Source organism: Daphnia pulicaria, chromosome 10 (assembly GCF_021234035.1).
Source record: "Daphnia pulicaria isolate SC F1-1A chromosome 10, SC_F0-13Bv2, whole genome shotgun sequence".
Taxonomy (NCBI): Eukaryota; Metazoa; Arthropoda; class Branchiopoda; order Diplostraca; family Daphniidae; genus Daphnia; species Daphnia pulicaria.
The window spans coordinates 6,875,794-6,901,353 of record NC_060922.1 but is presented as its reverse complement, the minus strand read 5'-3'; the positions used below and the strand labels follow the sequence as shown (position 1 = coordinate 6,901,353).

Below are 25,560 nucleotides of genomic sequence, written 5' to 3'. Positions count from 1 at the left end.
TTTTTGTTTTTCTTCTGCTATCTTTGATGTCGTCGTCCAGCAATGATACATTTTCAAACGCAAAAGGGAATTGAAGAAAGCGCTTCTACATGATACAATAAAAATCATCACTTAACACGCGAGTCTGGACACATTGAAAAATCGAATTTTAATCGTTTCCTATCAAGGAGGTTGAGGGGCTTAATTTAAAAAAAAAAGGAGGGGTATTTCAAAGCCTAACAATTCAATTTCGAATTATATATCATCGATTTTAGTTTAGTTTTTTTCTTTTTTTACTTCTCATTTTTTATATTGCCTCACGATCTCAAACAAGGGAGGTGGGCGTGGTAAAAGAAATTAGATCAAAAGATTTAAAAAAAAAATTGACTAGGTGAGATGATTTTGATTTGATTAGAATCAATCTCCGAGTCGCAAAGTGATAGCTGGGAAGGTTTTATGGCGATTACATGACAACGGATACATTTAAAGGAAAATGAGGACAGAGAGAGAAAGTGTATGGAGACAACAGAGAAGGAAAATGGGCCAATTCAAAGAGATAAGGGGGAAAGAAAAATGAGGAAGGTCTTGTTTGAATAAAATGACGACGGAGAGAATGTCGCAATGGTCATTTAAGCATTTCTCCAGTTACTCCCCCCTAAAAATTGAGGTGTTACTGATTCCCAGTTTGACTTTTTGACTTCCAACCGCTTTTCAAATATAACCCCCCTCCCGCAACTCGACAGTAATAACCTCTAGCGGCTATTATACAATTATAAACGCACAAAAGCATCTACAAAGTTATATCAAAATCCAAATGTTTTAGTTTGGTTGGTAATTTTTCTTTTCCAAAAAGAAAAAAAATAACACACATTGGGGAAATAATTAGAAACGAAAAAAAACATTTTCTTGTGCCTTGCCAATTGCTTTGAATGCGGACGATGATTTACGAAGAGAGAGAGAGCCGAAATATGTTGCACCTTGACTCGAGTTGAATTTCACACCAACTTTTTTGTCCAGGTGTTGTTTGTGATCAATTTTTGTGCGCCTTTTTTTTTAAATTCTTTTTCTTAATTTCTATTCCTCAAAATTGGTTAAGATTATCATTTTGGAGATTGGATGCTTGTTGTTGCCTTGTTTTCTTTTACGTTTCGGTCGGGAATTGAGTTCGAATCGAAAAGCCGCGCGGGAAAAAAACAAGGTGTGGTGTTGTGGTGGAGGGGTGCAGCGGCATCATCGCCAGGCGAAATATATATAATTATGTATATAACGATCATTGTTTTGTTTGTTTGTTTTTGTTGTTTTTTTTGCGTATTTTTTAGTTGTTTTTTTGTTTTTTTTTTAGTTTAGTTTTTCGGTTTATATCTTTTCTTCTTTCGTGTCAAATAATAAGCGCTATCAAAGTAGCTACGTAGATTGGGCGCGTTGAAACGCCGTGGAAGGAGAAGAAAGAAGAAGAAAGGAGAAGAACATCATTGGGGATTATAATAGAGTATAATAACAAACACACACACACACGCACGACGGTTTTGGGTATCGAAAGTGAAGGTGTCTCTCGTCTAATCAAAGCTTGTTTTTTTTTTCATGTCATTTTAAAAATCAAAAGCTCTGAATGTTTTTTCTCTTTTCGCTCTTGTTATTAAACAGAATTTTTCTTTCCCCCAAGCCCAGCAGAAAAATTAAAAAAAAAAGAAAAAATTTCTCGTTTCGCCCATCTTCTTTTTCTCAAATCTAAACATATTGATTGTATCGGATGGAACGATGGAATCCACATATATAAAGAACAAATATACGAGCGTGCTGGAGAGCGAGCGAACAACAAAAAACCAAAAGAAAATTAAATAAAAAAGGTAAAATCTAATTCATTCGAGAAATTCCCCGTTTTCCGCCCAAGAAGGATATTAGATTAGCCCGGGTGTTTAGCTTTTTTCTAACTATTAAAAAAAAAAACAGAAACAGGAAGGAGAGACAGGAGGGTAAAACAAAAATGAAATAACAAAGTGTGTGTCGGGATGGCAGCAGCAGCAACATTATAGTTATATATCCGCTGGTTTTTCTGTGTAAATTATTTTTGTTTGTTGTCTCTCTCTCTCTCTCACTCTGGGAGAGGTTTGGACCCTTGCCAAATCTATTTAGTCATTTCTTATTTTTTTTTCTAGTATCCCGCTCTTGAAAGAAAAAAGGAAATGAGAGGAAACAAAAGAGCCACGTTTTGCGCGCAAACGACCAAGGAAACAAACAAACAAATTGAACGAAAATGTTGGACAAATTGGCAAACGAGAGACACACACACAAGAAATCAAATAAGTGCAGCGTGTGCTGTAACGTCCAGCTAAGAAAGAAAAGAAAACAAGGTGAAAGAGAGAGAGGCAAGTTGTTTTACAGCGACTTTGATGGACACAATAACGACGATGAGGAAAAACGGCGAGCAATAGAAGAGACGATGGATGATTATACAGAAACGGACGTGACAATCCTCATTGGTCATGTCCGCGGTAAGAAAAAAAGAATAAAGTTTCACATTCCTTTTTGTTACGCACGTCTCGAAATATTCAATTGCCCTTTTTTGTTTCTTAAATCCTCCCTAGGGTTAGTTGATGCCGACGTGATGCCACTGAAATTGACTAGAACCAATCAAACAAATGCCCGTTCCAGAAACCCCAAAAAAGGTTTTGCCATTATGATCGACATTTAACGACGTCGAGAGAGAGAGAGAGACCGACCGATTCGATAGGGAAAAAGTTGATGACGTATCGGTCCCCCCGAGGGGAAAATTTGAAAAACAAACTTTTTCAGCCGATCAAAGTAAAAACGACATTTTCAAATTGCGCTACGGCGACGCTTTTTTGTTCAATAGATCAAAAGAACGTCGATACATAAAACAAATTTAAATTGCACCGTGAGTCTTTTCTTTCTAGTTATTTGTTCGAGCTAATTTCTCTCTCTCTCTCGAATTCTCTTTGACATTTTGGATTTCTTTTGATGTCGACATTCTTTTTTTCTTTTTTTTAGAAAATGGCACAGCAAAACGACGACTCTCTCCAAATATCAAAAGGTAAACGAATTCAATTTGTTCTTCCTTCCGTCTTTTCCCCTCCTCCGTCGGTTTCGTTCAGTCTCTCTCGTCTCGGTGACGCCGGTGCGTTCGAAAATTTAAAAAAAAAGGGACACGACGAGATAACAAAAGAAATTTGCAAAAAAGCGTGCGGAGAGAAATCAAATAGAGCTTTGAAATCAAAGATTGGAATGTCATCTCCTGTACACACACACACACAGCACGCGCGCATTTTCTTTGCTTCCTCTTATTTTGACAGGGGAGACTGGACTTGGCTGCTGGCCTCTCGACATTGTGGGAGAGTTATTTCGTCTTTTACATAATCATAATAATAAGTTTCCCCGCCCGCTAAATCGATTCATCTTCCCGAATTCTCTCTCTTTTGTGCAATTCTCCTCGTGTGCGGGAGCGGCTGTCGTCGACTTTCATCTCTTCTTTTATATGTGGAGAGAGAGAAAGAGGCTGTCGGGGCAGTGGGTGGGGCATTGACTAGCGTGCGCTTTTTTGAGACAGGGAGAACAGTTGGGTCTGATGATGACGCGATTGACGTAAACGACGTGAGCCGACGACATCCGGTTCAGACAAGGAAGCAAGATTTTTTCCCTTCCGACCGCGGGAGTGTTTTATGAGTGGGCAAGAGAGAGAGAGAGAGAGAGAAGAAGAAGAAGCAAACAACAGGCAGAAAGGAATAATTTAGAAACCGAAAAAATATGACAGTCGACAAGAGTCGGGAGAGATGAGCTGCTCTTTTCTTGTGGCGCTTTTGGTAAGAAAACGGTTCAATATTTTTTTTTTTTAGTCTGGGATTATTTTACTGTGCGATGACGTCATTTCGGTGTGTGCGCGCGATTTTCCTGTTTCCGTTTTTTGTGGGTTTTTTCTGTTCCGGCCGGGAGCAAAAAGAGGTGGGGCTGGACGAGTCGCAGGGAAATTTCCCCACACAATTGTTAATCCCACCCCAAAATCAAGAGAGAGAGAAAAACGAAATATCTTCGAATTTGAACCCAAAGTGAAGAATACAAAATCAAAGGGGGGGAATAAAAGTGGATGATGAATTTTTTAAAAAGTTCAATGTATAAAGTTTGGGGGGCTGGCAGAGCTCAGTAGAGGCCGCATCCTCGTAGATTGTTGGCGATGATGACGTCGGTGACGGCGTCGAACACGAACTGGATGTTGGTCGTGTCCGTGGCGCACGTCATGTGGCAGTAGATCTCCTTGGTCGTTGATTTGTTCTTGGCTTCGAACTGGGCCTGGATGTAGGCCGCCGCTTCGCCGTACTCTTGCGCACCTGCAATCCCGTTCGTTTTTGTTTTAATTAATTCAATTATTTGGGGATAGTCGGGAGATAATATTTTACCTGTGTACTCTGGGAAGCAGATGGTCAGAGGAGATTTTTTGATTTTCTCTTCAAAGAGATCCTTTTTGTTGAGGAAGAGGATGATGGACGTGTCCGTGAACCATTTGTTGTTGCAAATCGAGTCAAACAGTTTCAAACTCTCTTGCATTCGGTTCTGTCGAAAATTAATTCAATTCATTATTTTTTTTTTAATTTAAAATAAATTGATTGAGTCAAGAAATTCTTACGGTGGTCTCGTCTTCATGTAGCACTTGATCGTACTCGGACATGGCCACGCAAAAGATGATGGCCGTCACGTCCTCGAAGCAATGGATCCACTTCTTCCGCTCGGAGCGCTGCCCTCCGACGTCGAACAATCTGATGACGAAGAAATCAATCAATGAAATATTACAGTCACAATCTCACAGTCAGAACTCGTCCACCGATGCGGCACTCACTTGAAATTGAGGTTTTTGAATGAAAAGTGGACTTCGACGATGCCGGTAGTTTTGACTCGCGTTCGCAGAATATCCTGTTCAGTCGGCTGGTAATCCTTGGCTCCCAATCGATCCAAATCGTCTAAAAAGCTAAAAACAGGAAATAATAATACAAAGATCTTGGATTATTTCCTGGAAAAGAAGATGAAAGGAAGGATCAAGCCGTCCACCATAAAGATACCAAGCTAGATATGTAATTATTATGTATGACACGAAAATGTGAATGGTAAGCGGGGACTCTCGAATGATTATTTATTCCCTCTTGGCTTTCAAGAGGGTCCTGGAGGGTCTTATTGTGGTCGTTTTGTTCGTTCGATCGGAAACCGCTTTTATCGTTTTTAATTTTTTAGTGGTTTGGATTTGGCGGTCGATTCTTTAAATAATTTCTATCGATATCTAAAATTGGAATTTTAGTGTCGTCTGCTTCCACGTTTTGAAAAAGGGAACACACGTGTAAGATTATTAGAGATTACAAAAAAAATGGAACGATCACTTTTCTGCAGGTAAATATAAAACTAATAATATGAATAGAATGATAATGGGAGATTAAATAGAAGAGAAACCCTGTTACAAAGATGTGAAATTGTAATTCCTGATTAGCATTTGTCATGTAAGCCCTCTGTCGAAGCATGACAATTTGTTTTCACTGTTCAGATTTTTGTTTGTTTTACTTTTGTGCAGATTTGAGGCCTTGACTAGTCATCATAACCACAAGATTATATGCAAGTTTTGATTGTTCTGGTGTTGGACCTGTCATCAGCAACAATCTCAGCATCAACGCTTAGGTAATGATTTCAAGGGTTACTTTTACTCCTGGGTCCTGCTACGTATTTGAATGAAGCATGACTTGCATTCAGTGTATTATATGGAAACCTTGGATTCCCCCATGACATTAAGATTTACCCAGTGTCTCATTTTCAACTTTTCTTTGTTTGTTTTTTTATTTCAATATTTTTCCACAACCCATTTTAAATTTTTGATTTAGATAAACAGTATCTCGTTGAGATGGATTGGAGAAACTACTGATGTCACCAGAGTTACGGATCTCTGCTTCCCCCTTTCTTTTAATGTCCTCGTGTAGTACATCCATGTGACGGTGGGTGTGTTCACGAGGACGCCCTTTTTCTTATTATCCCGCCTGGCGGATTCAACTTTGTTGCGGATGGATGGAGCGTTCGTGGTATCGTGGATGCCTGGCTGTATTTTCCCAGGCTTAAAGGTAGGACAAACTTATCTCTATTCTTCCTTTTAGACCATTTGGTGGCGTTGGTTATAAATCGTTGCTTAGTAGGCTACGCAGCTTACGATTATTTGTCTGAGTCGAGGTCTGAGTTAGGCCATTGACTAAACTTTTTTTTCTCTTGCCGTTTCTGTTGACTCAGTTAGGGATCATTAAATTACTCGTTAGTAGAGCGACTGACGATCAGGCCCGGTTTTGTCAAATTTGAAAATATTTTTTCGTGGAACTCGAAAATGTTCTGACCAAGAGGGACCTAAGTCGCCACAGAGCCCTCCTCCTCTTTACATGTCAAATGAGTAGTAGTAACTGGTAGAGAGATTGCTACTGTCGATCTTTCTTACTATTTAGCGGAATCGTTGAGTTGGTATTCATTAGATCGACCGAAGCATTCTTGGACTCCGGAATCGATCCACAGTCGTTTCATGGCTGCCAGCAGTTCTTCGGAGAAGGGCTCGGTGTCCTCCATGCGCGAGATGACGTCCATCACCATCTTGGCGTCGGGCTGCATCACACATGAAAGAGGAAAATAAGAGAGAAAATGAACGTTTGGTCTCATCTATTCATTCAGGCATGTTGATTATGAGGGGTAGATTTGCATCTGGAAATGGAAAGACGGAAGCTCCTTATCATCTTCTTATTCCCAATTTTTCCATCTTTCTACCCGGTTGGAGACGAAGGCGGGCAATAAAGAGAGCGAGAGTCATCTAGCGACGAGATATGCCGGCATTCGAGACGACAGAGCGCAGGACTCTTGTTCGTCTTCTCCGGGATCAATAAATAAAGAGCGTTTGAGACGTTGGACGTCCTCGAAAGAACAAATAATGCACCAGAGCCGCCCAACCTTATCGATCCAAACTATTAATATATCGAGATTGTACAAAAGCAGCGGCAGTGTGTGTACTTGTACTCGATCTGATTTGTCTGATCTACTTTTTTTCTTCTTCTTTTTCTTTTCTGCTCGTGTCGCATCTTCTTATATTTTTGGGTCAATCCCCACCGTCGCTCGAGGTCGTCATCTGCCATTTGCCTCGCCCCATTCCCATTTGCGCCCCGCGTTGATCTGTTGGTTGTACAACTCGGAAGGAATAGTTTGATCCGTCAAAGGATCACGATCAAAGTGCTGAACTGGACCTACCGACACGGACCCTTATCGAATTTATGGGAGAGGCAAGAGGTCGAAACCAAAAATTGCCAGTCTCTTATGAATGGAGAAGAAACAGGAAACAAGGCGGCACGGTTTGATAGTACAGCAATGAGTCGAGCGGAGATGATTATTGATTGATCGTCGGTCAATACCAAAGAAACTCCCCCCCCCCCCCCCCCAACCGTAACCGTAGGAAACCGCACAAGAGAGAAAAGCAGCTCGACAAAACAATAGATGTAGGCAACTTTTGACGGTGTATAGTGTATACGTGCGTCGGGAACTGATCAAGAGCTGAGCGACAGACAAACAAACCAACCCCACAACAACAACAAAAATATTTCAAAAATTGTTGGAAATGAAATTTCCAGCGAAGTAGGAAACTGAGCAAAGATGCCGTGAGCTTCAGCCGTCGTGAAATAAAAATAATAATAATAACAGGGGAAGAAGAAGGAGAAGGGAATCAAACGAGTAGCTAGAAATCATTGAATCAAATCACCAATCCATTTTGTATGTGTGTGCGTGTGTTTTGTGTTTCTCTAAGCGCAAAAATAGGAAGGAAGGAAGGAAGATTTTTGATGCTCCTCCTTCCTGAACGCTAGTGGCTCCTCTGCGCCGGAGGAGATCTTCTTTTTTTTCTCTTTCCCGTTGGCCCCCCCTCATCTCCCAATAAGATTGCCACGAAGACGCCCGCCTTGACTGAATCATCATCCCGTCGGTCGACTATATACCCCTCTCCCTCCCGATCAATACTCTTCTCTCTATCCCGGAGACTCTTTTTCTTTTATTCCGTTGGCTCGGCGACCTCCTTTTCCCCTTCAAGTAAAAGGAGAAGAAGAAAACACAGCAGCCACCCCCTGACAATGTACAAGAGGGGGTTCTTCCATCGCCTTCAATTATTCCTGCGAATAGTTTTCTTCTCTAGACTTCATACATATTCACGGGTATGTATATAGAGAGAGATATCTTGTACTGATTGACGTACTACACGCAGCCTACTTATTTTTCGCCAGCCCAGGCAAAAAAAAAAAGTTATAAGACGGCATTCAATTAACTGGATCTGTATCAAAATGAATTCTACATGCAGCGCACAAGAAAAAAGCTGACACGACCGAGCAATTATTTATTTATTCGCACATGAATAACTGCTATTTCTAATACTATACGTGTCGGTGCGATCAATTCCCGTGAAACTGCCAGAGCTCTGGGTTGTGACTGCCGTAATATCGTGTGCTCCGACACCCCGCCACTTTGTTTCTCTCCCTTTTTTTTTGGCTGACGTGAGTGTCTTTGGGCTTTTTCTTTCTCCCTCAAGAAGAGGAGATTGAATAGAAGATTCCTTTTTCCTTTCGACTCGGGGCTCGATCCTGTAACAGCGGCGTCGCCTATTGCGCAGGCAAAGTTACTTCATCATTCTTTATTCTGGTGAAAAGTCTGACATTCATCACACGCGGTGATGAAAGCCAACCAAGTTGTGAGTTGTTATTGGGAAAGCTGTTTACCAGGAATGATCCTGATGGTTCAAGTGCACCATGTGCAGCGCTCCTACTTGCCATATTTCGATTACGTGTAATGCAGTACCCGCTCAAGTACTTTTTCTTATATTTCTTCTAGTGAAGGGGAAAAAAGAAATAGAAAAGGCTGTGTGCCTGTATCTGGCACTTGTTTTTACCCAACTGGACCCAATCTAAGCTGATGCTCCTACTGTGCGAGACAAGTGCATTTGCATTGAAAAGCCCAGCAAGGAGGGGGAAGGGAATGTGCGGCGACACTCCCACCTCTTATCCCCTTTTACCCTTCGGATGGCCCCCCAGAAAAAAAGAGAATGTAATATCATGTGCATGTCCGTTTGCCTATTTTTGTTTTTCTTCTCTTTTTCGTGACGTGGACGAGAGGAGGCCGGAATAATATGGGGATTCGCGTGATGTTGAAGCCGAGGAGTTGCACGGGTCGCACACGGACGAGACTTTTTTTAAAATTTAGACTCGTTCGTGTCTCGGCTCTTTTTTTCTTCCCCCGTGAAGTCGACTCGTCGCGACACACACATCCACCCCCCTCACGGTAGATATCGATCAAAACGTGAGACTGCATGTGTGCGCCAATCCCCCCTCCTGCTCTTATTTTGTCTTGAATGAACTCATTGAACGCGTTTAGACATTTGCCAGAGAGACACACATTATTTTTATATTCCCAGGGATATAAAAAGAGTTTGACTCTCATTTTCCGATCAATACCGAAATCCGGCGGTCAACGCTCTCTCCCCTGGCCTTTAAATGATGTAACCAACATCACGCTCCAAGACGCACCCATTCGGACTCGCACAAAAAGTGTTGGGATTTGCCAAAAAAAAAGAAGAGAAAACTGGGCAAATTCACGTCGGTCGGTCTCGTTATATAGCCACACACAGAGAGAAAGGCCGCCTTCGTAATCCATCGTCTCAGTGTTCTCTCTCAATTCCGTCCGGTATTATAGACTCGGCTAATACAATTTAACAAGGGGAGTTGGGTATCGCGTTGCTTGTGTGTGTGCTGTCGTGTTTGGTTGGTTGGTTTTCAAGGAGACGGTCGGTTTGTATAAGGTCATATGAGGCGACGTCGTGTCCAGTTACTCTTCACCCAAGCGGAACTGCTGTCTTGTTATTGAATAACAACTTTTTATCATCTCTATAGGGTGCGGGAGGAATAAACGCGCGGCTATTACACCCGCATGTATGCAGATGGGTTGTGTAGGAAGGAGAAGAAGAACGTCACGGTTGATGTATGCCAGTTGGGGGTTAGGCTGATAATAAAAGCGCGCAAGGACATAAACACGACGGGCTCAGCAGCACCACCCGCCTACACTCGCCCCGACCCGACAAATAAAAAAGAAAAAGATAATGAAAACAAACATGGAGGGAAGTCTAACCCTCCATTTCCGGTATCCTCGGCCATTTCCGTTGGGGGGGGGGGGGATGATGTCAAAAGGTCAGCCAAGCGAACGACTCGTAAGAAAAAAAGTGAACGAGTTGAGAAAAGGCAAATAATAATCACCGAAAAAAAGGAAAAGGAAACCAAGTCAACAGCAGCAAAATAGGATGAAACATGAGGAATGTTTGACTTGTTGCCAGTTCAATGAAAAACGGTGTCACTGTACACACACACACACACAGGACCAACAACACAACCGGACGGGAAAATAAGAGAAAAGAAAAACAAGTTGACGGTGTATCCGACTCGCGAGATCACGAACCGACAGCGTTCAACGTCTTCATTGTCTCGACTGCGAAACGTTCGGAATTCTTTGAATGGCTATCCCGTTCTCAATGTTTTGTGTGTGATGTTTTCCTTTTCTTTTATATTGATTTTCGTTTGTGCATTTCTCCGCATCAATTATCTTTTTCTGCGCATCAACATTTCTCCGCTCATCTTTTTTTAATGAAATAATTCATTGCTGCTCGTTTGATTGCATAGAACAATTGCCGGGAAATGTTGAAACGCGGGACTAAAGTGGAGTGGGGAGTAGAGATGTAGGAAGCGGCGGATTCTCCAACTAGTGGATGGAATGTAGTAAATTATCAAAAAGAAAAAAGGGGGGAACTGCTGCTTCTTGTCTAATGGCATCAAGGTAATAATAATAATAATAATGGGTAACGAATGATGATAATAATATGTAGACTCTCTCTCGTCTAATTGGGACGAAATGGGATGGGATGATGGGATTGAGTTGACGTCAATCGGGCCAAAAGGAAGTTCAGACGCTGCGCTCCAGCTCGACGGGAATCAACCAGTCAACCAAACATCTACCCACATGTACAAGGGGGGTAAAAAGGGAGCTAGAAAAATTCGAGTGTGTCTAACACACACACGAGATGAGATGGAGAAAAACGAACGAGAAGAAGGAAGGAAAAAAGAAAAGAGTTTTGGGTCATGCGCGGCCCATGTCGTGAGTGTTGGACGGAGACGACCGAGTTTTGGTCGCGTAATGTTATACAATCCGTCCGCGATATAGAGGAAGCGTCGCTGGCGTCGCTATTTCCCATCCCCCCCCCCAATTGAAGAGCAAGGTTTTGGATAGAGACGGGAGTCGTGAGGTGGGCTAGTGGTGGGGTGGTCTATATGATGGGAGGGAGGAAACTTGGCCGCGACGCCGACGTCGCCGCCGCCGGTCGTATCGATCGATAGTTGTCAGAGCAAGGCGAAGCATCCCAACAACACACACACACACAAAAGGGGGGTGGCTCTATACAGCGGGAGGCAGTAGAGTGGGGGGGTTGGAGGGGGGGGGGGGAGGGGGAAAGAGGAAGCAGCTGTAAAAGAAAAAACGACGAGACTGCGCGTAGCAATACAACAACTTTCCATCTCTCTTTTCCACTTCAGCACGACGCCACCAAACGATTTTTGTGTGTGTGTGTGCCGTCCCTTGTTTCTCCTCTCCCCCCTCTCCAAAAGAGAAAATATTAATTTCCTATCTTAAAAAAAGGATTTGATTTATTTTTTGGTGGGGTCTGATAGGCTGCGGCCGTTATTTAAATTCGCGGTTCGTTGATGACCGCCGAGTTGGCAACGTTGCATCAGCCGATAGACATCGGCGTCGTTGGGTTTTTTGGTTTGTATATATTTATTGCCAGGCAGATAAGTAGGGAGGCTTCTGTTCTTTCCCTGGGCCATCTGCTTCCATGTTTCATTCGTGATGAAAGGCAACTGATGTCGGCCGACCGACGCCCTCTCCCCTCCCCTCTTCAAAAAAATCCCGTCGCCCTCATCAGGAGCAGAAGCCCACCAGACCCCATACGCACCTCTTTAGAGCTCTCAATACCATCATCAACATGCAATGAGATAAGACAAAAGCAAGTGGTGGTGGTGGTGGTGCTGCTGCTGGAGGGTGGTGACCGATTAGACATTGTACGTATCATTATTACAGACGTCGGTACAGACGTCGTTCGGGAGGGGAGAGAGAGAGAGAGATGGGTGGCTACACATCAAAAGGAGTCGTCATGACGACGCCGACAAATATATCTATCAAACCGACGTCAATCCCCTTGAACAACCTCCCTGGCCCTCCCCATTGTGGTGCTACCTTCACTATACAACACGTCGGTAGGCGGGCGAGACATAAAACAGCCGCCGTGACCATGGAGACCCCCGTCTATACCTCGCAGAGTTGTTATTCAAGTTATTAGACGTCGAGGCTATAATATCAGACACTTTTGTATGTGCGTGTGCATGTTGGATTGATGCCGGGGTTGATTTTTGAACTGAAATTTTGGGTGGGGTCGATCTTGTTACCTCTCTCTCGTTGTTGACGAAGGAGATGCCCAGATTGGGCATGGCTCTCAGGATGGCCACCAGCGACTGAATGGTGTTGCTGTAGACCACCGGTCGATATTGTTTGAAATCGTCCGATGTGAAGCCGCTCTCGTGAATGATTCTAAATTAAAGATGAGAAAAATTGGAAATTTTAGTTTCAGTTTTTCCGGGCGGGAATTTTCAAATGACTTTTTTCTAATTAATGCGCAGCTCAGCTTGTTACGTAAAGCACCTCTTTTTCAAATCTCGTTTTCATGCGCTACTGAGAATTGACAAGTAAATTTCCACTTTGCTGCGCGTCGCCAGGTGACACACAACAGGGAAACGAAGAATATGATGACGACAATGGCGACAACTTTTCAACGTGTCACGGTCTACGACGACGACACGTTTTTCCCTAAAATCTTGCGGGGCTACGTAAATTTTCACTAACATGAATTTCAGATTCTTTCGTTTTTTATGAACCCATTTGCCTATTGACTTTAATTGGGGGGAAAGTGTCAAACAGATCTGGTCTGGCACAGCAGCCCAAAAGAAAGGCGGGAACTTTGAAAAATTCAGATGAAATTCAGGGCCATGTACGCCAAGGGCCTTGTAAAGTTCTTTTTGAGAGAGAGCATTACAGGCGGCGCACACCTACAGCAGCTACTACCCAGATCAATAGTTAATGCTACGCAATATAGACCCCCCTTTCCCATCTATTTTCTGTTCAAGTAAAATCCACAGATGGGGAAAGGGGAGAAAAGACAACAAAAGGAAGCGAAACAATTCTTGCTGCTATTGCGTTTGTATTCATATGTAGTACGTCTAAGCACTTGTGTATTATTCTGTTTCTGTAGACTTGATCCGGCAAAACGAGAAAACATTTCAAAAACTGGGCCGGGCCGGGATGAAAAATAAAAGCGATAACATCCGCCATTGAATTTTGTGAACCGTTTGAATCTTATTGATTCTGCGTTTATTGTTATTTGCATGCGACCCGCCCATAATGAAAGATTTTGGCAATTAAAATGTACTTACTTCATCTGTTTGACGATGGTACTTTTACCAGACTCGCCAGCACCTGGAAGAGAGAAAAAAAGACATTTTAGCATCGGGTGACATTTTCACGTCAGACTGAAAAGAAGAAGAAAAACTCTGCGTCATTCTCACATTCTCATGTTTTTGTTTTTTTAACGGTTAGGACGTTGTGTTTCAAAGATGCGCATTAAAATGGCGACGGTTAACAATTGCCTCCTATTTTCTTTTTTCTTTTTAAATCTTTTCCCCTTGTCTTCATTCGACATTTGAGTTGCGCTTCCCTTTTGTGGCTTCAAAAATAATTATTTTAAAAAACGCCGTTTGAAAAATGAAAATAAAATAATGCCCGGCAATTATTAACGGACGGACTAATAATAATACAGTGCGTCTCGTGTTTCGTGCCGTCCTCCCCTCCCCCTCTTGTTCCGTCCCAGTGTCTCAATTGCTCCACCCAGCGACACATTTCGACGCGGTAGATTTCTCCCTTCTTCTTTCTTTTTATTTTTAAAATTAAAATAAAAAGATAAAGAAGTTTAACCCATTCATTTCGGTTGGTCTTTTGGAGAATCTAAGCAGAGAGCAGCCGAGGGAGAGAATCAAAAAGAGACGCTGGAACCGAGGACGGAGCGGAAAATTGAAACGAGGTCGGCGACAGGAAAGAGAAGCCAAACGACCAACCGCCGTCTCTCCTCCTTCTTCTTCTTCTTGTTGATGATAAAGAAGAAGAAAGTCTTTTCATTTCATCTTTTATTTTCGCTTCTTCTTGTCAATTTCGCCTTTCATCCAGAGAGTCTGCGATACAACTCTCCGTATGACTCTCGTTGGCATGCCTTTTTTCCTCCGTACACCAATCCAAATCGAAGAATGCCACGTATATATACACGAGGAGGAGGAGGAGGCAATACTGTACACGGGGGTCGGTTCGTTTGTATACAAATGGTTCCCCTGGCTGCTTCTCCTGCTCTTGCTGAGACTTTGCTCTGCTCGGCTTGTGGCCGTTTCTAAAATTAGCCACCCAGATGAAAAGTCGTCGTCGTCGTCGTCGTTGTTGTTTGTCTTTTGCTTTTTACTCTCTCTGCTCTTTCCCCCCTCTGCTCTTCTTTCCCCGTCAGACTTTGATTTCCTTTTCGCTTCTTAGAGCTCCTCCTCTCCTCGGCTACTCTTGAAATGCAACCCCCCGTCATCCGTTTGACCCGGCTGCGTATATAATAGAGACTAGCTACTACCTCATCTCATGTGAATTCTTTTGCTAGAGTTACTACTATATCACCACTAGTACTATTATACACCGTGTTTTGTTTTGTATTTTTCTTGTCGGGGGGGTTTTTTGCTTTTTGTTGTTTTGGTTGGCTCGTTCTCTTTGCCCGGCGTCTCGTTCCTTGCGTCTTTGTGTTGCAGCCAACGCCCTGAATGTTACACGCCCCCAACACCGACCTATTCCGCGCAACCGAGCGCCCCATGTTACCCATCAGCCAAATGCAACAACAACTGAATTCGAACAATCGAGTTTTTGATGAGACGGCCAATGAGACATGTCCATCTTTTTCGTTCGGTACCCCCCACAAAAAAAAGCAGAAAAGGGGGGAGAGAAATGTGAACGAGGAGGGCGCGGACCTCCCCCGACGTGCCGTCTATACTTGTATTTATTTTTTACTTTTCTCTCTCTCTCTCTCTCTCTCCTTCCATTCCGTGTCATGTCGGAGCAGCTGCGCTTGGCTGGGGTGAAAATTGTGGTGGTATAATAAAATAAGAGGAGACGATGTACAACACACAGTCAAGTCGTCAGCCCAGCGACTCTCTACACTAATCAACTGCAGCCGGACAAATTCCCAAAGTCGAGTCGAGTCGTCATTTCATTTCAACTTTCTCTTATTTAGACTTTACTTCAATCGATGATGATGGGAGAAAATGTTGTCGGGGTTTTTTGTTTTGTTTGAAATAGTTGAAATCACGCGCGTGTTTTTCGAGGAGAGGAGCAGCTCGGCGTCAATTGACGAAACAATTTGAGAAACGTCGCCGACGGTTAAGACAAAGAGAAAATCATGTCGATATGTAATTAACCAACCAAATTAACCGATGGCCGCCGCTGTAGCAGTACATTAGACCCCGTTGGTTATTAGTTGGATAGGAGGAAAGAAAAAATCCAATGGCGGACAAAAGTTGGGTCTGGCACACAAACACGAAGACAGCGTACACAAGTAACTAGTAGCCTTGCGCAGTAGTATTGATCGCAGCCGTGTGCGCGCGTTCCTCCTTTCCTCTTGCAACAAGCCACTACCGCCGCCGCCGCTACTGCTTTTTCCCGACACACATCCATACAGCCATTCTATTACTTTGTGATTTCAATACAACTAATCTCATGATAAATCTCCCTACCCTCTACCAAACTATATAAATCTCGAAATGAAAAAATAAAGGGAAATAAAACGTTCGACATTCTCCCGAACGTTATTGGATATCTTCTAGTCAAATTTGAAGGGGGTGTGGTTGATGTGTTTAGATTTAGAAGAAACAGAAGAAAAACAGTTGGGCGACTGATTAATGGAGTTGTTCCTGCTTCCTTGGTGATGGTTTTTGCTTGTGTGGAGAGGCTTTGAGACTGAGAGAGAGAACAATTGTGGAATTTAATACCCGAACAAAAGAGCCCAAGTGAAATCCTAGCCTCAAATGGCCATTGAATCAAGATGGGGAGGATGATGATAAATGAGTGAGGGATTCATGGGAGCAACAATTTCTACTACCCCCTACTACTAAAAAAGAAAAAACAGAACAAAAAGGAGGAAATGTATAGCCCCTTACCGAGTAGCAAGAGTTTGATATCTTTGGCCGCTTGGATGCCATCTTCTTTGAGGTTCTTTTCGATGAGTTTGGAACGGGCAACGGCCGCCCTCTCCTCAGCCGACATGGCGCAACCCATTTTCGGTAAGCTCCAATCCTTCAGGCGAGACAATGTGGCTGCTGTGCTGTGTGCCTTGGCTGGACTCGTTGGGGGTGTGTTGATTACAACCGACGGTTGTGGGTTGTTGTAATTCAGTTGGTACTCGTACTCGTCGTTGGATCTCTGGGTACGGGGGGTACGGGCGGTGGCCAAAAAGATTCGCTTCTTCTTCTTCTTTTACCGCAAGGAGGAGGACGATGACGTCGTCAGCAGCAGCAGTAGTGTCGACAGCTGACTTTGTGCTGTATATATATCACCGCTGGCGAGACTGGCTGGCTGTCCTCGACATCCGCGATCGCCGTTTCGCCACCACTGCCCAACGTTTACACACTCTCAACCGGACGCCAACACTCTCACACTCACACACACAGGCACACAGGCACACTGATGCACACTCTCACACACACTCACAAACACGCACTGGCGTATACGAGGAGGGGGGAGTCAAAAAGAAAGCAAAAAAAGAGACTTTTTTGGTTTTTGGGTTTTTTGGTTTGTTTCAACCCGATTGTTAGCGCTTCCTTTTTGTTTTCAAATAGTCCCGCGACGTGTGGTGACGCACACACACAGACACACAATTGGGAAAAAAAATTGGCTCCCGTTTCCCTTGTCTCCGTTCCGACTGGCGATGATGCAACGGCACTCTCAACAAGACACTGACAAGAGCGAATGACTGGCCAACAACGACCAGCAGGTAGTAGACATAGCTGGCCAAAATGCGAGGTCAAAAGAGAACTCGACGCCAAACGAATGACCACACGGAAACACACGAACCCCCGACTAGTTGTAAGTGGCTGGAGACGAGTGTCGTTGGTGGACCAATGTCGGCGATTCACATTGGCCGGGAAATTTTTTGAAATTTTACAAATCGAGTTCCCCACCCCAAAAAAAATGTTGAAAAATTTCGGAAAAAATTGTTCGATCTTGAGTTGTGCTGATTGAATTTCTTGTTGAATTGTGATGGGAGTAGTTGGTAGAAATTTCTTCTTCTGCCTTAGGTGGAGAGAGAGAGAAAAATGGTGTGCGGACCCGCAGTTGTCAATGGATGTGTGTGCGTCCCCGAGTATCGAAAACTACTAGACGCCCGGCCGTCCTTTTTGCTCTGCTCTGCTCTGTACGTTCCTCACGTAGGGGGGGATAGGATAGGAGAGAGGCAGACGTCGCCGGTCGGGAGGAGGAGGAGGAAAAGCGCCGCCGCCGTCGCATCCGCTCCATCTCTTTTGCTCTTAGCTCTGCTCGCCTCCTCCTGTAGCTGCTCCTCCTTCTGGCGTCGAACCAAATACAAGAGAAGAGAAAAAATCCCCTGGCTGGTTGCTGATACTATACTATACCACCCTTTATCTAGACCCTCCCACGTTGATTCCCCCCCCCTCCTTCCTTTCCATCCGTTCACCCCACCGAGGGATGCCTCCTTGTATATAGTACGCCACCCATCAGCCTCCTCATATCGTTCCTCTCTTTGGTCTCTACACTGTGTGTGTGGTAGGTGACGTTGTCAAGCCAACGCCGAAGCGGCTACACTTGACTGAAAAATCAATGATTTCCTCCGCCATCATCCCCAACTACACCAACCACCACCCCCTTTTCTCTCCCCTTGTACATCCATCGCATCCTCCTTCCTTATTTCGACTCGATCCATCTCCTCTCCTGCAACCCCACCCTATGTGCGCGAGTTGTGCACGCTCCCTCTCCTTGATGTAGCAGCTCCTTTCTCCTCTTCTCTTTCGGGTTGTTGGCTCTTATTCCGGTTTTCTCTTGTGCCCTGGCTTTCATCACATCCTCCTCCTTTGCCCGTTCATCCTTCCGCCTCCGCTCTCTTCTCTCTTCGCTCCTTCGCCGTCAATACTCTCGCGCCCGGCTCGTTCACCGTTCACCCGCCGACTCCCTTTTCTGCCCGCGTCTTTTCGCTCCATTCGCCTCCGCCAGGCCTCGCCTTTTCTCTCGTCTCTCCCGGCCCATCAGGAGCGCAGCCGAAGCTCCTGATGCAAACTCTAATCGTTGCTCCTCTCCTTCGCCATTCAATCCGCCAGTTCTTCTTCTTCTTCTTTGATATGCCTAGCGACTGGTAGCGAGGACGACATTGGCGACGCTGGCCGTGTAGTAGTAGTATATCAACAATTCCCCATGCGTCTATATTCCGCCCCTTTGCCGGCTGGGCTTGTATAGCCTTTATTCCGTGTTCCGCCCGGATCAATGATCTAATACTATATACACAACCCACTACCCTATAGACTGTAGTAACTTTTACGATATAACTTGCATCTATTCCCAGAGTTCTTCTCTGGCTTCTTTTTTTCTCTGCCTGGACTTTATTTTTCTGGCGTGTTTGGTGCTGCTGATGCAACTTGACTGAATCAGTTTAGCCTATACGTCGATATGTCGTCAATATTCAGGTTCGCTTATCCGGTACAATATGGCCAGATTATGATTCGATACTTCTGCGCCGCAGCTGCATGCGGAAATGGCATCGAAAAAGGGGGAAAAGTGATGAGTCCATCGAGAGGTGCCACTGCGTGAATAGATTAGAATATCGGGAATGAGGCGCGGCAAGAACATTTCTCATCCGTATAAATGTATACTACCGCCCCTGCTTTTTTTTTGTCTTTTTGAGATACATCCAATCGACGAGTCTGTTTTTGTGCAGAGTAAAAAAGACAATAGGAGCGAAACGTCATCATGGCGCACGTGACGAGGTCGATTGCGTTTAGAAAATGGGCCATGGACCATTTCGAGGTTTGGGGCTGCTGCTGCTGCTGCGGATTATTTATCACAAAAGAAGACGTCGTCGTCGTCGCCTTTTGACTAGAACTGCTGCTGCTGCAAACACAATTCACCTTGATGGACGTTTCCCTTTTCTTTTGCCTTTGCCATTCTCTCGCTTTTATTTCTCTCTCCATTCTGTGTCGACCAACTGATTGACAGAAAAAAGAGAACAAGAGAAAAAGAATTGCGCAAGCGCTTCGTTTACAAATCTCGCTAAGAAAAACATACATTCAACCAAACGGGCCCAACTATTTTATTCATTATTCGACGAATGTGACTGGGTTCAACCGACCCATTCCAAGATAGACGCCACAAAAGTTTTCATTTGACCCTTCTTTCTTCTTTTCTTCTTTTTCTGATTATTTTCACAAAGTGACAAAATAAAAATATGGGGGAAGCCCAGACATGCAAATGTATGGGGTAAAGAAACTTTGTTGTTCGGGGTCTTTTGAAAGTTGCTAGTCGCTATAGAATCTAGCATTTGGAGTCCCGTGTGATTTTGGTGTGTGTGTGTGCACAGTCATGATATTCCGTGTTGATGGTGGGCACGAATAGAAATGGCCCGGCTTGAGCGCCTCTTGTGTTGTGTTTCCGTGTTGACCGTTATCGATTGGGGGGTGCAGCTTACGTACTCTCCTCTGTACTGTACGTACAGTCCCGGTCCGTCTCTTCTCTCTGGCTGGCCATCAGCTCTTGTTGCCTATATTGCGCTGCTGCTGTTGCCGTCCTGATTCAATAGACTTTCCTTTTCCTTTTTTTCCCCCTTTTTTCTTCTATTTCTTTGACGGTCCTTTTTGGTCATAGCACGCAGCTATAGCTGGCCAATCGCTCTTATATATATATATTCTCCTTGCCCTATATAGCCTCTTGCATTACGTGATGTATGTGCCATTTTCGACGAGTGGAAAACTTGGAAGGAAGGAGCAATCAAAGCGGAGCTACTCTATATTGACGATCTAGAGGAAAAACAGAAACACACACACACTAGAGAGAGAGAGGATGACAGCTACTAGTCAGGTCCTGTGCGCGCGCGCACTCCATACGGTTTAGTGCTGTGGGTCCTGTGTTTGTGTGTATCTATGTAATATTCAAACTTTTGGCGAGAAGGGAGGGGGTGGGGATTTAGGTCCGTCTGGCTATAGCAGCAGTGCTACTTCATCGATCTTTTTTTGGCCGAGAGAGAGAGTCAGATAGAAATGGATAATCCAATTTACTTTTTGCGCCATCCAGTTTTGATAAAAGCTCAACTTGCTCTGCCAACATCAAACGCGCCAAAAGGCAACTTTTTGGTTTCGCCGTGAACCCCTGGCTCCACTTTATTGTTGCTGATACTGTTGCCTGATATACATTTGGCCAACCTTCGTGTTTTTGTTTTCTGCCCTTTAAGTCCGCGGACAGTCTTTCCTTATCATCAGCAGCCGGGCTCTCACTGTCAAAAAGTTTTCCATCCAATAAATAAATATCTCTTCTATCCGGGGAACTGTATACGTAAGCTTCACGGGAAACACCAAATTGGCCATGGGGCGTGGTGGTGGTGGTGGTTAGGTGGAGTTCGGCAGTACCGGTGCAACAAAATGCCATTCTCTATCAGTGGCCATGATTAGCCGCGGGATAAGGTGAAATGTGCGTTGTTTTATGCCTGCTGGCGCCGTTATGTTCAAAATTTGACAACTTTGTCGATTTCTATTTGTATATTTCTACGCGCACTGGAAAAAAAAAATTTTTCTTGGAGTATTAGAATAATGTGTCACGATTAATTAACAAATTGATTGGGGTAATGTCTGGATAGTAAGTGAAAACGACTGCCCGGAATATAACCCTGTGGGTTGCGCACCTTTCTTCTTTTTCTTTTCTCCGCTGTCTGTGTGATCTAATGGTCCGGTCTTGTATTGCTTTTGCTGGAGATTACGAGAAATAGAAATAGAAAGATACAGCAATCGCCAAGAGTATTTAGGGAAAGGCATAAAAGCAAAAAGAGGAGAGAAAGAAAAAAAAAAAGGACGAGTAGTAATCAATTTCCACATTTAGTGTGCAGGGGCAGAAGGAGAGACCGTCCCGTAATGAGAGTGGATGTGAGCGCAGCGGTAACGAACGCGACCCGCCCGGTAACCAATGCACCGCGCGTGTCGCTCTTACTTGTACAACCTCAAATAAAAACCCCAGCCCTTTTTCTTTTTTCTTTTTGGCCTTCTCTCTCTTTCATCGACGACCACCCACCGACCACTTTCCCGATCGTTTTCTATATATTATTGTAATCCGGACTACAATATCCCCTGCTATGTACAGTTGCGTATGCTCCGTCTCTTTTGTTCACGTCAACATTGCAAAGTGTTATTCTTTTTCAAAATAGACGGGGGCCTTGACAATTGGTGGATAGTACCAGCGAACTTGAATACAATCAGCCCCAACGAGGTCAATCAAGTGAGTTGCTGTTCCACATATACGTAGTAGAACCATCCATCTGGCGCATAAAACGCCCAACCGAGTTGACACGTTCCATCATTGTTTTATTCGCTGTAGGCGCCACACGAGTTTGCGAAATGGATAGGAAGAAGATAGCTAGACAATTTAGGTTCGTGTTTCCACCGAGTTTCATTTCGTTAAAAAGTAATATTTACAGCGGCCCAATATTGAGCAGCCTGGCGTGGAACATATTGCTTTTCGACGGGTGCAGGGAGTACAGAGGGAGCGGATGCGTGGTGGAGCATATACCCATCATCATGTCGTTGTTGTGATAATTAAGACGGATAAGTATACAATATAGAAGTGTGCTGGGAGTATTTCTTATATTTTTAACCGCTCACCAGTCACCACGGAGGCAAGAGAAAAACTCGAGCTGGTATTAAAAACGGCAATCGTTTGGGGTTATCCCGCTATCAAATTATTCCTTCAAAGTGCCAAAAAATTGAGAGAGGTGATGAAATGGAGTGATGACATGTCAACGGCGGACGGCGAATAACCCGACACATTTTGCATGACTATATGTATATTTACACCATGCAGGGGTTGACACAAATATGACATTTGCTGGTAAGGCACGTAATGGAGCGGTGACCACATAAGAGGATTCGTTGTACAAGAAGTATGTCAAGGAGCGAGAACGGAAACATTTAACCAAAACCCAAATATTCCTCCCCAAGTTCCTTCCTTTACATGTTAAGTGCTAAAAAAAAAGGGAAACAACCACAAAGTTGGCAACGTTTTCCACCATTATATCCTTTCCCCCTTTCTATTGAACTTTGACTTTATCGGACTTTAAGTTCACACATAGTGAGACCCCTCGGCCGTAGCAGTTTAAACCTTTTTAAAATACAGAATGGATTGAAGGCAACTGCATTTGATGCCTTTTCCTCCTTTTTCATTTGCACTGATTATTATTAAATTATTCATTTTTTTTTTTTAGCGGATAAAAAGTTAGGAAGATCGTGTTCAATATCCTTTGACTCGCCAACTGGTAGAGTCGTTCTATAGGCACACGGACCGCTGAACGAATGGAGATGGTAAATATGCGCCATTAACTTGCTGTTCTCACTGATGTTCAATCGAGGGAAATAAAAGAAAAAGTGGAAGCAGATGATAACCGGACTGATTCCGATCAATTGAGAATTTTCTCAAATGACGACAAAAATATGTGCTACCCCACCCACATCCTACTGGGAGTGACCAGTCCTATTTGTCTTTTATCTCAGAAATGTACTCCGAATAGTTACCAAAAGGGTTTTTCTAAACATTTTTTTTTCTCTTTCCGTTTCCACTAGGATTGCTTTAGTTGTCGGTCGTCTCGCTAGATGGCACAATCGAAAAGGTTATTTGTACGCCGCTAGGTGGCTAAAAGTGTGTCCAACTCCAACACATGTCCAACAGGTGGCGCGAATCGATAAACACTAACATTCATTCACAGTATTCAGCCATTTTTGTTGTGTTGGGTTTCCAACTTTCCTAGTGAAATTTTGTTGCTATACAATACAATACAATTTAATTTCTCGACATTTCGCGTCATTAACATTAAAAAGGTTTAAAATCTACTTTTGATTTCTTAAGTTTACTTAGTTATTTTTAATTTCTTGTCTAAACTTACAGGTTTTCTAGCCTATAATTTCCATTTGCATTTGGTCAATTGATTTGATCGGGCGAGTCTTGAAACCTTTGTAAAATTTCCCGAAATGTCGTGCCTGTACCAGTTGTCGTGTTACCTCCTGCAGAAACACTTTACATGGAAAGTAATTATGTTGAATTGTTGATGAACTTTCCTACTATTATGCTATTGATTTAGTTCTATCAAAGAGATTCTTTTGCTTGACTATTGTAGAACTTTACATGAAGTCTATGGTGGACTGTGGAGATGTTGTTTAACAAGAATTCACTTCTTTGCATTGAACTAAATTTAAATAGAATTTTTGGGAACTTTACTAACTGTAAATTCATATTCTTTAATTTTCAGGTATATTGAAGTCATTTTGAGACACTACATAGTTTTGGTTACTCCCAGTATGTCCAATGTGTAGCATGACTAGCATCACATTGATTGTGTATGTGAACACCTTCTATTCCTTAATAGTTTTTTTAATTTATTAAGTAGTTTAATAAGCAAGATGAAATCTGAGCTTCCTTGCTGTTATGATTTTGTTGGAGAGTCAAACAAAAGGATAGTCGAATGAAAGTCTAATGGAGTGATCATTGGTTGTTACTGACAGCAATATTGTCACAAATTTTTGCTGTTCATTAATTGGATATACATGGCGAGATTCGTTTGTTTATTGTTATAATAATAATTTCTCTTTTATACCGTGTAATAGTCGGATGACGCTGAGCTACCTCATAGCACTTCTGCCCGATTCAGCTTTTCCGTCCAGTCATGACATCTAACAGCATGTTGAAGTCTGAGCTTCTTCAATGCAGTCCAATGTGCTCATGAATTTGTTGCAGCCAGCTGGCGAAAGATGTTCCTCTTCAAGGCTTGCAACCTGTGCTGGTTGTAAATTTTGTCATGTACAGAAACAATTTTAAAGTAAGTAATAAGTGAATCATGGGAGTTGTGGCTTTTTGAAAAGTCCATTTTCTAAACTACTTTGATTCATTTTGTAAAAGCATGTCAAAGAAGTTTCCTTTCTCCAGGTGGTGCTGCCGTGTCATGAAGATGCCTGTTCGAGAGGGTCTCTACTATATTGCAAGACAGAAATTATGTGAGCAAAACAGGAAATCTGAAATGGTAATAATGTACTTGTATGATAAATCAAGTATTTTGTTCTTGATGTCGAAGACAAGTGACATTTTATTTTCTGCTTCTAAATATTTGCTTCTTAATTGTGGAAAGTTCCTAGAGTTGTATATAATGCTTGATCGAACAGAACAGAAATTCATTTAATTCTTAAAAACCTGCAGTGACATCTTTGTGATGTGATGATCTTTAGTCATCTTGAATTCTATTTCTCTAGTTTGGTGTAAATTTAAAGTAAATCATTATTGGCATCTTTATTTTTCACATTCCAAAATGTTTTTTTGGTTTATTAATGTTCTTTTACTTTGTAGGTGTTCATGGGGTATTGCAGTCATTTTCCAGTTAAGAGATGTACTGAAATGGAGCTTCGTTTTGTCGATATCGTCGACTCTTGCTACAGGCGTTGAGGTAATGCTTGATGTACAGTCTCGTTCAATTAGTATGACCTTTAGTTAAAGTATCCCTTCTCATTTCAGTTCAATCGTTTGCTGCCGTTCCGTTCCATAGACTTGATCCATCGGTGAACTGAGGTTGCTGAAATTCAAGACTCGTCAAGAAATTATGTAGATGTAGATAAAATTACAAGTGCATATCTGGGCTCCCTTCTTTTCTCTGGCCCCGTTTCCCTAACTATAACCACTAACCAACGCCCGCCGGTGGTCACTCGCCCGCTGTGAAACCAGGAGGAGAGGAGGGCTCTGGTCGAACGGGGACTTGGAAGGCGCATGATCCGATGAAAACTTTTGGAGGGTCATGAGTCTAACCCGGAAGCCTAGTATGACTACATCTCCCCGGTAAAACTTGCCTCGTACTTCTCTCTTCTTCTCGGTCCAGATAAATATCTCTGGGGGCCGTAGATATGTCCTATAACAGCATGTGCGAGTTAAACAAAGCAACCCACTACCCAATGAAACAAAAAGCCATGGTTTATTATTTGCGCAAATCTCCGTCAGTCAAGTTACAAATTTTTCTAATTCAACAACTCGCGTAGAATTTTGCACTAGTCTATTAGTGCAAATCGCGATTCCATGTGTTTGATAGTTAAGAAAATGGTTGTTTAAAAAACAAACAATGGGGTGTTCTGAGTAGCA

General features: G+C 43.2%; 1 protein-coding gene and 1 long non-coding RNA gene across 6 annotated transcripts; one reads left to right on the top strand and one right to left on the bottom strand.

The window, feature by feature from the left end:
• Positions 1–1,046: 1,046 nt before the first annotated feature.
• Positions 1,047–17,685, bottom strand: LOC124314763 (guanine nucleotide-binding protein G(o) subunit alpha). The gene is made up of 8 exons (XM_046780110.1): positions 16,350–17,685; positions 13,551–13,593; positions 12,510–12,651; positions 6,446–6,606; positions 4,826–4,954; positions 4,616–4,745; positions 4,389–4,542; positions 1,047–4,319 (listed from the first exon to the last, which is right to left on the bottom strand). The coding sequence occupies exons 1-8, from the start codon at positions 16,465–16,467 to the stop codon at positions 4,132–4,134; spliced, it is 1,065 nt and encodes a 354-aa protein (XP_046636066.1). The 5' UTR covers positions 16,468–17,685; the 3' UTR covers positions 1,047–4,131.
• Positions 4,970–25,145, top strand: LOC124314955. Of its 5 annotated transcripts, XR_006911421.1 has the most exons (9): positions 4,970–5,367; positions 5,546–5,649; positions 5,850–6,083; positions 22,655–23,264; positions 23,332–23,471; positions 24,048–24,259; positions 24,367–24,460; positions 24,781–24,877; positions 24,946–25,145. It is a non-coding gene; the product is annotated as an uncharacterized LOC124314955 (long non-coding RNA). The 5 variants fall into 5 exon arrangements; XR_006911420.1 differs by lacking the exons at positions 4,970–5,367; positions 5,546–5,649; positions 5,850–6,083 and having other exon boundaries at positions 18,819–22,751; positions 23,010–23,264; XR_006911419.1 differs by lacking the exons at positions 4,970–5,367; positions 5,546–5,649; positions 5,850–6,083 and adding an exon at positions 23,693–23,780 and having other exon boundaries at positions 18,819–23,264.
• Positions 25,146–25,560: the final 415 nt, after the last annotated feature.